The following is a 16,473-nucleotide window of genomic DNA, read 5'->3' as shown; positions in this document are numbered from 1 at the left end:
AAAATCCACAACCTGTTTCCAGTCATTTGACTGGGTCAGGAATGGAATGAATGAAGCCCCCATCTAGCGGCGAGGATAGGAATTGTGCCGGCTGCCGAAGCCTGTCACACTCCTCTAGAGCAATGATTAATGAATGACAGATGAAATGAAATGATATTGGAGAGTGTTGCTGGAATGGAATATGACAGGGAAAACCAGAGTACCTGGAGAAAAACCTGTCCCGCCTCCACTTTGTCCAGCACAAATCTCACATGGACTGACCGGGATTTGAACCACAGAACCCAGCGGTGAGAGATTGGCGTGCTGCTGCCTGAGCTACAGAGGATCTATTTATAGCAATGAATGCTAAAATTTATTTGAATGATTAATGTACAGCAATGAATGCTAAAATGTATTTAAATGATTAACTCTCTGACATGTGGTAATCTTTAGCAGCAAAAAGATCCAAGAAAATTCTAGACTGCAGTTCAATGGAAATGAAAATATCATCATCTTGAACAGTTTCCAACCTTTGGCTACGTCTATTGTTGATTCTGGGGCAAAGTTTTATGACTGTATGCCCTTGCTGATGCCTGTTGATCTAAAAAGCTAATCCTAGCCTAGAGAATAGATGCTTCCTTTTGTGGCCATGAGGCAGAATTCAATTCTTCCTCATCTTTCCACCATTTCAAGACCTAGTGGCACATATAGCCAATTACGAGCCTCTGCCTGTGAAGGTGACTGCTGCCCAGTCTGATGACCTGCAGATACTGGAGTGTCACATGGCCAGTGTGACATATGTCCTCAGCCATATTGCTTGTCTTTCTTGACTGGGTCCACTATTTCTTATTTCAGACATCTCCCCAATTAGTCTAATGAGATTCTGTGAACCCTTAACACCAGCCCCTCAAGATAACAATTATTTTTTCCATATTTCATAAGTTTATTATTTTCATTAATTAAATAGTTTTTCTACCAATTATTACCTGAGTCTTCAAACTACGAAAGAAACTTTCAACTTGCAGCCGCTCATGATCTGAGACCTGGCCCTCATTCTCAGTTGACTCAGTTCCTGCACTTCCGCCACTGCTGCTACTGATGTCAGTAGCTGTCTCACTGCCGTCCACAGAACACTTCCGACGGCGCTCCATGAGGCCTTGGTAAGAGTCATACTTGGCTGTGATGTGCTGCAGGGCCTGTTGTTCCAGAAGTGCTGCCTCTTTGGCATCTTCAAGTTGCGGACAGGATGCATACATGCTGACTGGAGGATTCGACTTCATGACTCACTCTGTGGACAAAATTATACATAATTAAGTTTTGTTTTATAGGATTTTTATTATTCATTAATATGCACCTTAACAGGACCATCACAATAAAATTGTCAAGTACAAAATATGTCTCAGAAGGGGTTTTAAAAATCACTATAGGATGCGTTAATTCTTTTGGAACTTTTTGAGATTAGGTGGTAATTTTTATGATCATTTTTTACTGTTTAGTACTTAGTAGCATTTTTTTTAAATATGCTGCAATTCTTTGAAATTTTGGGAGAAAGTTTAAAATAACAGAAGCTGAAAATATGAAGAATGATCAATGTAATACGTACTTACAGGTACTTTTGCACCTTAAGAACCTGTGGCCTTATTGTTGCATTGTTCAACTTTAATTTATTGATGTATTTGGCATGCAATGCAAAGGCAAAGCAAACCAAGATATGGAAGGACAGACTCATCACTAGCAATACCAAACTGAAGTTGGTACATGCTCTGGTTTCCACATTGCCACACAGTCCTATGCAGCTGGAATTTGGACAATTAATGAAATCAACAGAAGGAAGACTGAAGCAATGGAAATGTGGATGTACCACTATGTCCAAGAGTATCCTAGACTGAGCATCGGACAAACGCTTCTGTCCTAGAAGAGCTAGAGATCAAGGACAGGCTCATAAGGATCAACCAGCAGACCTATTTGAGATAATTTGGTCACATATCACGAAGTACTGGAACTATGAAGGGCAAGGTGAAAGGGAACAAGAACAAGACCCTGAGAAAGAGTTTCAACAAACCAGATGAAGGAGTTGTTTGGGAGGTTTCTACTTCAAGTGACACATCTAGGATACCATAGGATGGCATGGCAAAAAATCTGCAGCTGCACATAACGTGTCACCACACCCTGTCAAGCGTACATGAGAGTGAGTAACGTTTTGTAAAAGTTTATCTCTTTGCTTGTATGGCAGCCCTACTAGCCTTAAATATTAATTCTTAAAAGAATCACCTTTTCAATACAACTTAGACCTTCATGGGTCGCATTGTGAACTGTGTACCATACGTGTTATTGACCCCATTTTACGGTTGGATGCCCTTCTTGATGCAACGCGCGCGCGCTTGTGTGTGTGTGTGTGTGTGTTTTTAATGAGGTGGTTAGTAGTTTGTTGTCTGAATATGAAGAGGGAAGTGTTAGGACAAACACAAATACCCAGTCCCCGAGCCAGAAGAATTACTAACATGAGATTAACATCCCCAAACCGGCCGAGAGTCGAAGCCGAGATCCTATGAACCCAAGGCCTCAACACTAACCATTCAGCCAAGGAGCTCTCCTTTAGGCTTGCAAGGGACCCACCAACCTCCCCCAAGAAGTATTCTTATTTCTACAGAAGAATAATTAAAGCGAGACTGTGCAACAGTACGAAATGCGACAATATTATGAGTTGCTATTGGCCGGATGTGATGAAAACAAATCTCCTGTAGCCTCCGACAAAACTCGCATCATGTCTGGACATAGCGCTGCCGTGAAAAAGAAAACCGCCCTGCGACTGCTCTATCTGCGATGACCAAGTTCCGTCCACTCTCGAACATAGAATGCGTTGCTGTCACTGTAAAGGAATACTGGGGGTCTGTACGCCGCATCGCGGCAGCTAACCCCATTTGATTGCCGTGCAAGACTATTTATGTCTTTTCACGAGAATTTAATTCTAATGTAAACATAGTATGCCCACGCCTCCGCCAAAGAAAGAGTTGTGATTCGCTGTAGTACCGACCTCCACCCCGTCAACGTCTCGTGTTCGGACGTACAGGGGTGCGCATCGCATACGACAACATTGCGAAGATCTGAACTTTTGAATAAACAACTAAACCTGGATTCTGCTCACTTACTTTATTGAACACATTCACAATGCACTGCCTATGGTCACTTCTGAGCGGTTTTCCTATTCTGTGATTCGTTACACGCGATGGTCCTACCTCTTGCTCCATTTCTCTCACTATGAATACTCGCTGACTGCTGCAACACCTTACCTCCACACTGTACAGCTTGGGACTTCACCCCACTACGAGAAGACTTCCTGTATTGCGCCGTTCGCTCCGTGCCAGGAAGGTCCCAGGACAACACCCTCTGTCGGCGTTGCCACAGAGAGCACGAAACCCTTGCCCATGTCCTGGGAGCCTGCCCTCACGGGGAGGTATTGAGAAATTCCCGCCATCATACAATACGACACATGATTGCGACCTCGCTGAGGGATCACGGTTTCACGGTGCACGAAGAGGTCTCTGGCCTAGCTACCGACGGGAGTAACAGACGTATTGACATGATAGCCTTTCAACCAGCTAGCAAGCAAGGACTAATCTTAGATCCCACAATACGCTTCGAGTCGCACGTTGGCCAGGCCGAAGAGGTGGACGCCGAAAAGAAGTCAATTTACCAGCCAACTGTAAACTACTATAAAGATAAATATCACCTTGACAATATTTCCGTCCATGGACTCATGATCGGAGCTCGAGGCACAATCCCTAAATTTCTTGTACAGCTATGGGATTCTCTCGGTCTCAGCCGGACACGACTCCACGACATCGCTATCGCCGCAATACGAGGTTCAGTGACCATACTCCGCAATCATCTATATAACATCTGACGAACCGTATTGCAAATCTATTCCTGAGCCTTTTGGGGAATCTTCTACCTGGCACACTAGCAAAGTCAACAGTAACTTAGAAGACAAAATACTGTGTAGTCGACATACTTTGTCCTTGTGGCAGCCTCCGCATGGGGGAAGTTGTAATAATAATAATATATATACCGGTATACATGACAACCATATTTCAATTATATTACGTACTCTTCCAAACTCACTAAATGGAATAAACTAAAATAAAATGAATACGACGTAGTACTCTTTTCTTCGAGCTCGCATACAGTCGAGTGAGTGCGACGGTTGCTTCTCCAAACAACTACGTCTATGTCCACGTGTTTATTTGTTTACATCAGGATTAAACTCTCGTGAAAAGCGGTATACAGTAGAACCTAACCTAACTAGACCAATAGTCTTGTCAATTTGTAGAAAGGTCCAGTCCACACGGAAAGATAAAGTTGTGATTATGTGATGATGGTTTAAAGGGATTTAACATCTAGATCATCGTGATTCCGTGTTCATTAATTCACTTTCGAACATACGTAGAACACGCTGATGTTGCTTTATCACTGCGCCGACGATGGCAAGCCTGTTTATTGCGCTGTGACGTCTGAGCCGCGCCACGTTGGATCTCTCACCTCGGGTAAGGAAGCTTACCTTTTACATAATCATAGGAGTTTTGGAAGTTTTTAGTGCTTTCCTTCCACACATACTTCGTGTCTATCACTGACGGTTTAGGCAACGTAAACCAAGAAAGCGCTTCGGATATCAATTTTATTATATTTCACTTCCTTTACTAAAATCGCCACTGATCTGCTTCCTTGCGTCTTAGATTAATGTTTAATACACTAATTAAACTTCATCAGTAAGTGCTGTACACGACGGTAAAAACCAAATCAAAATCTGTTCCGTAGTTCTCGAAATTAGTCCGCAAAAACACACAGACGCCCACCAGTGACTTTATTTTATAGAACGAGTGTGTCTCTTTTTTAGTTTTTTGTCCTCTGTCCCAAGAAAAGTGTGCTCGGGATGCCAAATGTACCGTTTAAAAAACGTAGCATCCCGTTAACTAACTTTTTAACAGCTATCCCCGGCCTATAATTTTGTCAACAATGACTTATGCCAAGTATCCATGCTACTGCTCTTGCATATTTTGAGCAAGTTTTTTTTTTTTAATTATTTAACGTCGCACCGACATAGATAGGTCTTACGGCGACGATGGGATAGGAAAGGGCTATTAGTGAGAAGGAAGCGGCCGTGACCTTAATGAAGGTTTACATTTCCCTGATGTGAAAATACCAAACCACGGAAAACCATCTTTAGGGCTGCCAACAATGGGGTTCGAACCAACTCAAGCTTATAGGTGCGCGCCCCTAACCGCACGGCCAACTCGCTCGGATTTGTAGTAGGCTAATTATTATTTTAAATAGACGTTATACTGAATAAATGCATTGTAATAACGAATGTTTTGATAAAATGTCTACTGATATAAGCTTTCATTAATGTGTGTCGATTTTTAAAACAATTAGAAACCTGGTCACCCGAGTCTAAATCTGTTCTCACGGGATATGTATCTAACAGCTAGATTATCGTAATATAACCGCTCACAATACTTGGTTAGAAACGCAATAGGTAATTACATGCAATATAGGCAAATGACGCACGAGATTGTTCTGAGAAGGCAAGTTAGTAGTGTTATCGCCGCCAGCCGCAAGGAAGTTACACAGCTGGTGTTTTGCAGGATGGGCGGTGTGACAGTTCAGAGCAAAACAAACACGAGCACATGTCCCAGCCAAGCCAAGCCTAGCCTTAATAATTCACTGTGAACTATAGCATAAACATAGTATGATCCCTGTACTCCATTATAAGCAAGGTTGCAAAGCGTATTATATCCACTGAATGAAATTTTACAAGAGAAACAAAAAAGCGATTATAGCCAAACCAGGTAAGTCATCATGAAGCAGTGAAAGTATAGTTGGTCTACGTTATGTATGCATCCCAGAATCACAAAAAATGAAACAGTTTATTGATCATTTTCGAGAGTTGGATTATGACGTTGGCACTAGTGTTGTTCCCTCTGTGCGTGGGACCGGTAGAATAACACCCACGGTATCCCCTGCCTCGTAAGAGGTGACTAAAAGGGGCCCCAGTAGCTCTTAACTTGGGAGCGTGGGTTGGCACTGAGCTGAGCCCTGGCATTGCATCCACTTACTTGTGTCAGGCTCCTCACTTTCATCTATCTTATCCGACCTACCTTGGTCAACCCATGTTCTTTTCCGACCCCGACGGTATTAGGTTTGCGAATCCTGGGGAGTTTTTCCTTCATTTTCATGCCCTTCGTTGCCCTTGTCTTTTTATGGCTGATATCTTCATTTTTCGAAGTGTCGGACCCCTTTCATTTTTCCCCTCTGATGAGTGTTAATAGAGGATGGTCGCCCAGTTGTACTTCCTCTTAAAACAATAATCACCGAGCTCGATAGCTGCAGTCGCTTAAGTGCGGCCAGTATCCAGTATTCGGGAGATAGTAGGTTCGAACCCCACTGTCGGCAGCCCTGAAGATGGTTTTCCGTGGTTTCCCATTTTCACACCAGGCAAATGCTGGGGCTGTACCGTAATTAAGGCCACGGCCGCTTCCTTCCCACTCCCGCCCTTCCCTGTCCCATCGTCGCCATAAGACCTATCTGTGTCGGTGCGACGTAAAGCAACTAACAAAAAAAAAAAAAAAAACCAAACAATAATCACCATCATCACCGCACTAATGTTGCTGTCATGGTAGCGCAGGCAACGTTGATATGCTTATGGCGATCAACCGAGTGTTTATTTCTCATTATCACTTGGTGTCCTTTCCCGGCAAATTCTGTTTTGTACCCATTTTGTTATATTATTTTATCATTTTGTGTGTACGTACAGTATTTGTATTGTCAAAGAGTTTTTATTTTATTCCACGTGTGCAGTTGTTTTTACTATTCATAATATTAGCTTACTATTAGTTCGTTCACAGTTATTAGTCGAAGGTTACTTTTAGGTTAGTTTAGTTGGTAGTGATCGTCATTTGAGTTACGAACTGATTATTCTGGTTGGTTTTTAATTACGCTTTGTGGCTCCCAGTATTTAATTATTCTGTTCCGCGACAAATATTCCTACCGTGAGTTTGCGATTTATATCTACGTCACCTGTTAATCATAGGAAGCTTTTAAGAAAAGGCTATGAGAAATATTACAACTTATAAGGATAACTGAGTTTTTATTCTCGCTTTAAGCTTAGTTTTTCCTTCGTTTTCGTGTACGCTCTAGTATTATGAAAATACACTGACTGACAGAGCAAATGCAACACCAAGAAGGAGTGGTCAGAACTTTATGCCAATTGCAGGGTAGACTGACGTCACTGAGGTATGCTCATGATGTGAAATGCGCCGCTGTGCTGCGCACGTAGCGAACGATAAATGGGACACGGCGTTGGCGAATGGCCCACTTCGTACCGTGATTTCTCAGCCGACAGTCATTGTAGAACGTGTTGTCGTGTGCCACAGGACACGTGTATAGCTAAGAATGCCAGGCCGCCGTCAACGGAGGCATTTCCAGCAGACAGACGACTTTACGAGGGGTATGGTGATCGGGCTGAGAAGGGCAGGTTGGTCGCTTCGTCAAATCGCAGCCGATACCCATAGGGATGTGTCCACGGTGCAGCGCCTGTGGCGAAGATGGTTGGCGCAGGGACATGTGGCACGTGCGAGGGGTCCATGCGCAGCCCGAGTGACGTCAGCACGCGAGGATCGGCGCATCCGCCGCCAAGCGGTGGTAGCCCCGCACGCCACGTCAACCGCCATTCTTCAGCATGTGCAAGACACCCTGGCTGTTCCAATATCGACCAGAACAATTTCCCGTCGATTGGTTGAAGGAGGCCTGCACTCCCGGCGTCCGCTCAGAAGACTACCATTGACTCCACAGCATAGACGTGCACGCCTGGCATGGTGCCGGGCTAGAGCGACTTGGATGAGGGAATGGCGGAACGTCGTGTTCTCCGATGAGTCACGCTTCTGTTCTGTCAGTGATAGTCACCGCAGACGAGTGTGGCGTCGGCGTGGAGAAAGGTCAAATCCGGCAGTAACTGTGGAGCGCCCTACCGCTAGACAACGCGGCATCATGGTTTGGGGCGCCATTGCGTATGATTCCACGTCACCTCTAGTGCGTATTCAAGGCACGTTAAATGCCCACCGCTACGTGCAGCATGTGCTGCGGCCGGTGGCACTCCCGTACCTTCAGGGGCTGCCCAATGCTCTGTTTCAGCAGGATAATGCCCGCCCACACACTGCTCGCATCTCCCAACAGGCTCTACGAGGTGTACAGATGCTTCCGTGGCCAGCGTACTCTCCGGATCTCTCACCAATCGAACACGTGTGGGATCTCATTGGACGCCGTTTGCAAACTCTGCCCCAGCCTCGTACGGACGACCAACTGTGGCAAATGGTTGACAGAGAATGGAGAACCATCCCTCAGGACACCATCCGCACTCTTATTGACTCTGTACTTCGACGTGTTTCTGCGTGCATCGCCGCTCGCGGTGGTCCTACATCCTACTGAGTCGATGCCGTGCGCATTGTGTAACCTGCATATCGGTTTGAAATAAACACCAATTATTCGTCCGTGCCGTCTCTGTTTTTTCCCCAACTTTCATCCCTTTCGAACCACTCCTTCTTGGTGTTGCATTTGCTCTGTCAGTCAGTGTATAATAAAGCTTCAGAGAATGAATCATAACTTTCAAAACAACGACAGTTCGTGAGAGGGGCGTGGCACTGCCTATTCTTGGCAACATTGTTTGGTGGTGTTTATTTTCTGTAGTTCAGCGCTTTGCCACTCATCTGTTTAAAAAAAAGTATGAGAATAGGAAACATTTTCCAAACACAAAAAGATTTCATCCGCACAATGGTAATAAGATTTCTTTACAAATACACTGAATAACTTAAATGAGAGAATTTTATAGTACCTGAACTCATATTTTACAGAAAATAGACTATTGTATATTATAGATAAAAACGTTTATAAAATGACATTTTTTTATGATACACTGAGATCTTCCTCTATCACCATACTGCATCTGAACTTAGTCTGTCCAATGTTGTCGTAGGCGAATGACGCCTAATTTGCAAAATATCCAACATAAGAAAGCGACGAACTTCCATTGTATTCAACATATCAAAAAATATGTCCGTGAGCGTAACACGGTTTGCTCCGGTCCTTTCGGTGGACAAAATACTATTTGAAACGATGACACATGACCTTCTGTCTACCTTCTATTATATATAAAATCCCTATTCTGTCGGTCTTTCACATCGATATTGAGAAAACCACACGTTTCAGGGGCTGAAATTGGCGCCAAATACCTTTAGCCTACATTCTTACCTCCCATTTATATTAAAAATACAACGAACCTCTCCGTACTTTTAAAAGAAGAACAAGTTTCTTACAGAGAACTGATTGTTCCATATTCGCCACTTTGAAGCACACAGTTCTATCTATCGACGTGAGTTACCCCGAACTGCGAATTCTTTTGCATTCCGCAACGATACTGAGAAAACGAGAATGTCTGGAAGGCACCAGATATGGGTTACAAGAACAGTGCAGTGATGACCATCATATTTCAACTGTTTAGTGGAAAAGACTTTTTTTTTTTTTTTTTTTTTTCAGTGAACAGAATGAATAATCTTCACCATCCTAACGTATACACCGGTACTACTGTACTTCCACCTATATAACAAGATGGAACTCTTGCCCCTGAGATTGGTGAATGATATCTAACAAGTTTTGATGGTGAATGCTTCGCTGTAGGCATTCCATTTTAGATGCTTGATTCTGTTGAAGTACAAATTTCGCATGTTTGGTTCTTTTTGGATAAAATGACTCTCACTCATGACGTGATATCGTCATTTTGTTGCAAGTGGCATCATTAACACCACCTAATGACATATGAGTTAACTATGGCCTGCCACTTGCTTTGAAGGGACACGTGTAGTCGCCATAGTGCTTGGAGTAGAACATTAGGGATCGACTGCTGTCTATATAATTGTACGAAGCTTGAAGTAAACCCAAGAATTCTACATTATGATTCGAGTTGACTGAGGTGTTGAAATGAGTTGAAACAGAAATGAAGGGATGAAGAAATGAAATCAGAAATATACATACACATAACAGGAAACTGAAACAAAGTCAAATTATCTGCACGAGTTTTGAACCACTTGAATCGAGTCGCTAAAAATCAGCTCAAATATCGGTAGAAAGTGCTAATACCACGTACCGTACACAAACATAAGAAATTAAAGTTCTGAAAAGAGGGAAAATCATCGTAATAAATTAAGAGTTCATAACAGAGAAAGTTCGTAAGAGAAACAGTTTTTTACCCAATACGATCATTTCAATGCAATTCGTACAGTGAAGTATCGCTTCAACTCTTACACACTGTAATCTATTAATTATGATTTTTACTTTTCTGTAAAAGGAAATCATCCTGGTGGTGTTGCGAACAGCCAAGCTCATGGGGAGGAGGAAAATGATGTTGGTGAAATTACACTTGAGGAAGCGGAAAGGATGGTAAATAAACTCCATTGTCATAAAGCAACAGGAATAGATGAAATTAGACCTGAAATGGTGAAGTATAGTGAGAAGGCAGGGATGAAATGGCTTCATAGAGTAGTAAAATTAACATGGAGTTTTGGTAAGGTACCTTCAGATTGGACAAAAGCAGTAATTGCACCTATCTATAAGCTATAAGCAAGGGAACAGGAAGGATTGCAACAACTATCGAGCTAATATTAATAATCGTATGGCCTCAGCTACCGTGTGCAGACATTTCGATTTGACGCCATCTGGCTGTCTGCTCGTCAATTTCGACGTTCCGTTTTACTCTAGGCCCACTAGATGGCAGACCGAGTAAACCGGATCTCTCATGGGCGTCTATGGCAGAGATTTAATGAATTTTGTCGGATAAACACAAAATGTGTCACCAGAGTCTTTTACATGCCGACATCGTACGACAAGTAGTATCGAATGGACTTTTTTCCGCCCTTCAAAAATCCGACTACCTCTGCCGGGTTTGAACCAGCTATCTTGAGATCCGGAGGCCGCCACTCTACCACGGATCCACAGAGGCAGCTACTATCGAGGTATCTCATTGATTAGTATACCAGGCAGTGTATTCACTGGCATCTTGGAAGGGAGGGTGCGATCAGTCGTTTAGAGGAAGTTGGATGAAAACCCGTGTGGTTTCAGACCACAGAGAGGCTGTCAAGATCAGATTTTCAGTATGCGCCAGGTAATTGAAAAAATGCTACGAGAGGAATAGTTAGTTGTATTTATGTTTCGTAGATCTAGAGAAGTCCGCCTCTGTGGTGTAGTGGTTAGCGTGATTAGCTGCCACCCCCGGAGGTCCGAGTTCGATTCCCGGCTCTGCCACGAAATTTGAAAAGTGGTACGAGGGCTGGAACGGGGTCCACTCAGCCTCGGGAGGTCCACTGAGTAGAGGTGGGTTCGATTCCCACCTCAGCCATCCTCGAAGTGGTTTTCCGTGGTTTCCCACTTCGCCTCCAGGCGAATGCCGGGATGGTACCTAACTTAAGGCCACGGCCGCTTCCTTCCCTCATCCTTGCCTATCCCTTCCAATCTTCCCATCCCCCTACAAGGCCCCTGTTCACCATAGCAGCTGAGGCCGCCTGGGCGAGGTACTGGTCATACTCCCCAGTTGTATCCCCCGACCAAGAGTCTGAAGCTCCAGGACACTGCCCTTGAGGCGGTAGAGGTGGGATTCCTCGCTGAGTCCGAGGGAAAAGCCGAACCTGGAGGGTAAACAGATGATGATGATGATGATGAAATCTAGAGAAAGCATATGACAGGGTACCGAGGGAAAAGTTGTTCGCTATACTGGGGGACTAAGGAATTAAAGGTAGATTATTAAAATTAATCAAAGGCATTTATGTTGACAATTGGGCTTCAGTGTACTTACAGGAGTTAGACAAGGCTGTAATCTTTCACCTTTGCTGTTCATAGTTTACATGGATCATCTGCTGAAAGGTATAAAATAACAGGGAGGGATTCAGTTAGGTGGAAATGTAGTAAGCAGTCTTGCCTTTGCTGACGACTTGGTCTTAATGGCAGGCAGATTGTGCCGAAAGCCTGCAGTCTAATATCTTGGAACTTGAAAAGAGGTGCAATGAGTATGGTATGAAAATTAGCCTCTCGAAGACTAAATTGATATCAGTAGGTAAGAAATTCAACAGAATTGAATGTCAAATTGGTGATACAAAGCTAGAACAGGTCGATAATTTCAAGTATTCAGATTGTGTGTTCTCCCAGGATGATAATATAGTAATTGAGATTGAATCAAGGTGTAGTAAAGCTAATGCAGTGAGCTCGCAGTTGCGATCAACAGTATTCTGTAAGAAGGAAGTCAGCTACCAGACGAAACTATCTTTACATCGGTCTGTTTTTAGACCAACTTTGCTTTACAGGAGCGAAAGCTGGGTGGACTCAGGATATTCATAAGTTAGAAGTAACAGACATGAAAGTAGCAAGAATGATTGCTGGTACAAACATGTGGTAACAATGGCAGGCGGGTACTCGGAATGAGGAGTTAAAGGCTAATTTAGGAATGAACTCGATGGATGAAGCTGTACGCATAAATCCGCTTCGGTGGTGGAGTCATATGAGGCGAATGGAGGAGGATAGGTTACCGAGGAGAATAATGGATTCTGTTATGGAGGGTAAGAGAAGTAGAGGTAGACCAAGACGACGATGGTTAGACTCAGTTTCTGATGATTTAAAGATAAGAGGTATAGAACTAAACGAGGCCACAACACTAGTTGCAAATCGAGGATTGTGGCGACGTTTAGTAAATTCACAGAGGCTTGCAGACTGAACGCTGAAAGGCATAACAGTCTATAATGATAATGTATGTATGTATGTATGTATGTATGTATGTTTTACTTTTCTGAGGTGTCTAAACAGCCCATCAAGTTCACTAGTTGCATGTGGAAGAGAGTAAGATCGACTAGTTCTCTCAGAAAGTTAAATCCCGGACAGTCTTTATATCCATAAACTTTTGTTCAGAAATACCCTTACTTGAAAGATTATTCCACTTTATGATGTTCAGGTTGCGCCACTGAACATCTTGGAAACCAGGTTAGGAAGGACTATAGACACTCATCCAAACTGACAGAATTTAGGCACTTATTTGAAAGAAGTGACATTTTCTTCAATATTCCAAAATTACTTCTTAGTCTTCGTTATAATTCTCTGAAAACTTTTGTATGCTTTCAGCTGAAACGCTGTCTGGCTTCTAAACCTGGTTTAAAAGAGGCCGACGAAATCCACCAGAATTGTAGCTATATACATTTTTAATTAAATCGCTTAAAAGTCAACCATTGCTTTTAAGAGAATGGTGTCCTCAAACAACAACCAGAATCCGACAGATTTGGCGACTTGTCATAAGAATTGGCAACAATGGCTTTTTTCGCCAGCCGCATGTTAGTAGGTTTATCGGTAGTAAAGGAATCCTGCGGGACAAAATTCCGGCACATTGGCGTCGCCGAAAGCCATAAAAGAAGTTAGTGGGACGTAAAACCAGTAACACTTTATTCACACCGTAGGTCTACAACCTACTAAATTATAATGTGATGGGAAGTTGATATGTCTAATGGTACAGTTCCCTGTTCCCTTCCAAAGTTGGAAGCCGTAACGTGCTACGCCTCCTAACATTTTGTTTAAACTCTGCCAAAATAAACATTCGTCATCGAAACATAAATTCTCAAACAGAAATAAACAGAACATCAACAGTATGCATGCACGCTGGGCGAAAGTTGGAGAAGCAACGGCTTCTCGTTTGACTGCAAATTTGCTGCATAAAGATTTATGAGCCGACAGGTTGAATGCACGATCATTTTAGAAGTCTCGCTGTGAAAAAGCATAATGTACTTCTCTCGAGTACATACTCTATTGCCCGCGTGATTGCAGCGTTGAATGGAGAATAGAAGTTAAAAAGGTGAGCACGTCTCGTGGAGGGGTCGTGAATCACGTATCGCCGGAAGTCATGTTTGTAGCCTTAGCTACAGGGACGCGTTGCTATTTGACGGACGACCAATTCATGGCCACCTACAACTGGAGATACCAAGTATTCTTTCCATCTTTACAAGGCAAAAGTTTACGGGACTTAAAATCAAGAATAAAAGTATTCAGTGCCCCATACTTCGAAAGATATAACCAAAATAAGAACATTATTTTATTGAATGGGAATATTTCAATGCAATCCAACAGGTATCTATTCATTTTAGACAGCCCGTGCAGCTATCAGATGATGATGATGATGATGATGATAAGAAGAAAAACTCAAATTCGTGTCCTCGTCACGAGATGGTGCAGCTCATTTCCAGCTCACCCTCCGTTCAAAACCCTCAGGTGGTACGATTCCAAGTATTATCTTTACGGCCACCGGCTGTCCACAGTTTACGAATATCGTCACATTTCGAGAAAGTATTAAATTCAATATTTCTTCGCCGACCAACTTTTGGGTGGTTGGGTGTACCTTCCAAACCCAGATCTCCATGGATGGCCGGACTGAGTGGCTCAGATGGTTGAGGCGCTGGCCTTTTGTCTCCAACTTGACAGGTTTGATCCTGGCTCAGTCCGGTGGTATTTGAAGGTGCTCAAATACGTCAGCCTCGTGTCCGTAGATTTACTGGTACATAAAAGAATTCTTGAGGGACAAAATTCCGGCATCTCGCGTTTCGGAAAAACGTCAAAAGTAGTTAGTGAGACGTAAAAAAATATTATTATTAATCTCCATAGACGACAGCTTATGTGCCTTTGCTGGCAAGACCTAGTGTTTACAGTGCACTATGTCTTCTGGTATGGGCTAGAGCAATTTTGTTACTTTCATTGATCTGTCTCTGTCGTATACTTGGCTTTGACAATGTGAAAGTGACTGAGGTATGAGTGATGCTAGTAATGCCATTCCTTATGCAGCCAGTCCCTGCTATGAGTGGTGTGAAACTATTGCTCATAGGGTCGATTGGTGCATGCATTTCAGTGGGCTTGGCAGACTGATATGTAATAGCAACTTCTGGCTCAGTGAGGAAAGCAACGGGAAACTACCTCACTCCTCATATCCCTAGTACGCCTCTTCAGTGATGCCTAGGCCATCTATGACAGCTGACGGCGGAGCTGTTGAGAATCCAACCAGCCTTCGGGCTGATGACTAAACATACATACATATACGACAGCTAATATCACTAATCGTTACACTACGCAGGTTAATAATAATAATAATAATAATAATAATAATAATAATAATAATAATAATGTCTCAGCTAGCGTGTGCAGGTATTTTGATCTGACGTCATCTAAGCTGCCTGTGTCATTTTCAACGTTCAGTTTTATTCTATCAGATGGCAGAGAAACCAGATCACTGTTGGGCGATGTGTGGCTTGAGTTTTAATTAATTTTGTCGAGTAAACATCAAATGTGTCACCAGAATCTTTTACAAGCCGATATCGTACGACATAGAGTGACGAATAGGTGGTGGTGGTCGTCGTCCCCGCATTTCTAGAAACAGACTACCCCTGCCGAGTTTGAAGCGGCAGTCTAGGGATCCGGAGGCAGATATTCCACTACTGATCCACAGAGGGAACTTGCAGTAACTAAAGAAGGAGGAGAAGAAATTGGTACTTGCAGAATAGCTGGTATTGGTGGTTATTGTTTTAAGGGAAAGTACTTTCACACAGTTCGTTGCCCTTCACTTTCTTTTCCAATCACCATTGATCTGAATTTACAGTAGGGCAGTCGCCCAGGTGGCAGATTCCCGATCAGTTGTTTACCTAGTTTTTTTTAATGATTTCAAAGTAGTTGGACATTTATCAAACACCTCCCTTGATAAATTATTCCAATCCCTGATTCCTCGTTCTATAAACGAGTATTTGCCCCAATTTGTCCTTTGAATTCCAACTTCATTTTCTTATTATTCTTGCTTCAGAATTTGCCCAACTGTGGACCGCGTGAAACTTAATGCTTTCTGGCCAGTCTTCTTCTTTTCTCTTCCCAGAACTTCATCCGTTCACTCCTTATTTTTCTCTGCTCCTCAGATATTACAAATTTGGGCCTGTTCTTCCGCCGCTCTTCATGGAATTTGTGGTCATCTACTCGAGTTCTGAACTACTTTCTGCTGAGGATCAATTCTGGTGTTAAATTTCTTCCGCGTATTTCTTAACCTCCTCCACCCATTTCGTTGTCCTCCTCAACTCTATTTTCATTTTATGAACGTTTCCACTTTAAAAAACTCCACTCAAGCTTGTTCGTCTACTAACGTCATATCAAGCCATCTCTCCACTGTCAGCTCGGAACATTCCGCTTAGCTGAGCTATTCAGTCTCCTTACTTCCAAGTCTTCCCAGCCCAAAGTTTGCAACATTTTCGTAACACTACTCTTTCGTCGGAAATCACCCAAAACAAATTGCGCTACTTTCCTTTGAATCTTTTCCAATTCTTGAATAAAGTATTCCTTATAACGGTCCCGTAATATGAACTAGAATCATATTCCACCTGGAATCTTACCGGT

At 43.0% G+C, this 16,473-nt stretch overlaps 1 protein-coding gene across 2 annotated transcripts in view; it reads right to left on the bottom strand.

Annotated features, from left to right (window-relative positions):
* MESR3 (misexpression suppressor of ras 3) overlaps window positions 1-16,473 on the bottom strand; it is a 103,829-nt gene that overhangs the window by 3,627 nt on the left and 83,729 nt on the right. For both annotated transcript variants that reach the window (XM_067154076.2, XM_067154077.2), the window contains exon 2: window positions 966-1,267. In XM_067154076.2, coding sequence (XP_067010177.2) covers window positions 966-1,259 — 294 coding nt within the window. In that variant the 5' untranslated portion in view covers window positions 1,260-1,267. The remainder of the gene's footprint in view (window positions 1-965; window positions 1,268-16,473) is intronic.

The sequence above is a fragment of the Anabrus simplex genome, chromosome 9 (genome assembly GCF_040414725.1).
Source record: "Anabrus simplex isolate iqAnaSimp1 chromosome 9, ASM4041472v1, whole genome shotgun sequence".
Lineage (NCBI taxonomy): Eukaryota > Metazoa > Arthropoda > Insecta > Orthoptera > Tettigoniidae > Anabrus > Anabrus simplex.
This window is presented reverse-complemented; position numbering and strand designations above follow the sequence as displayed.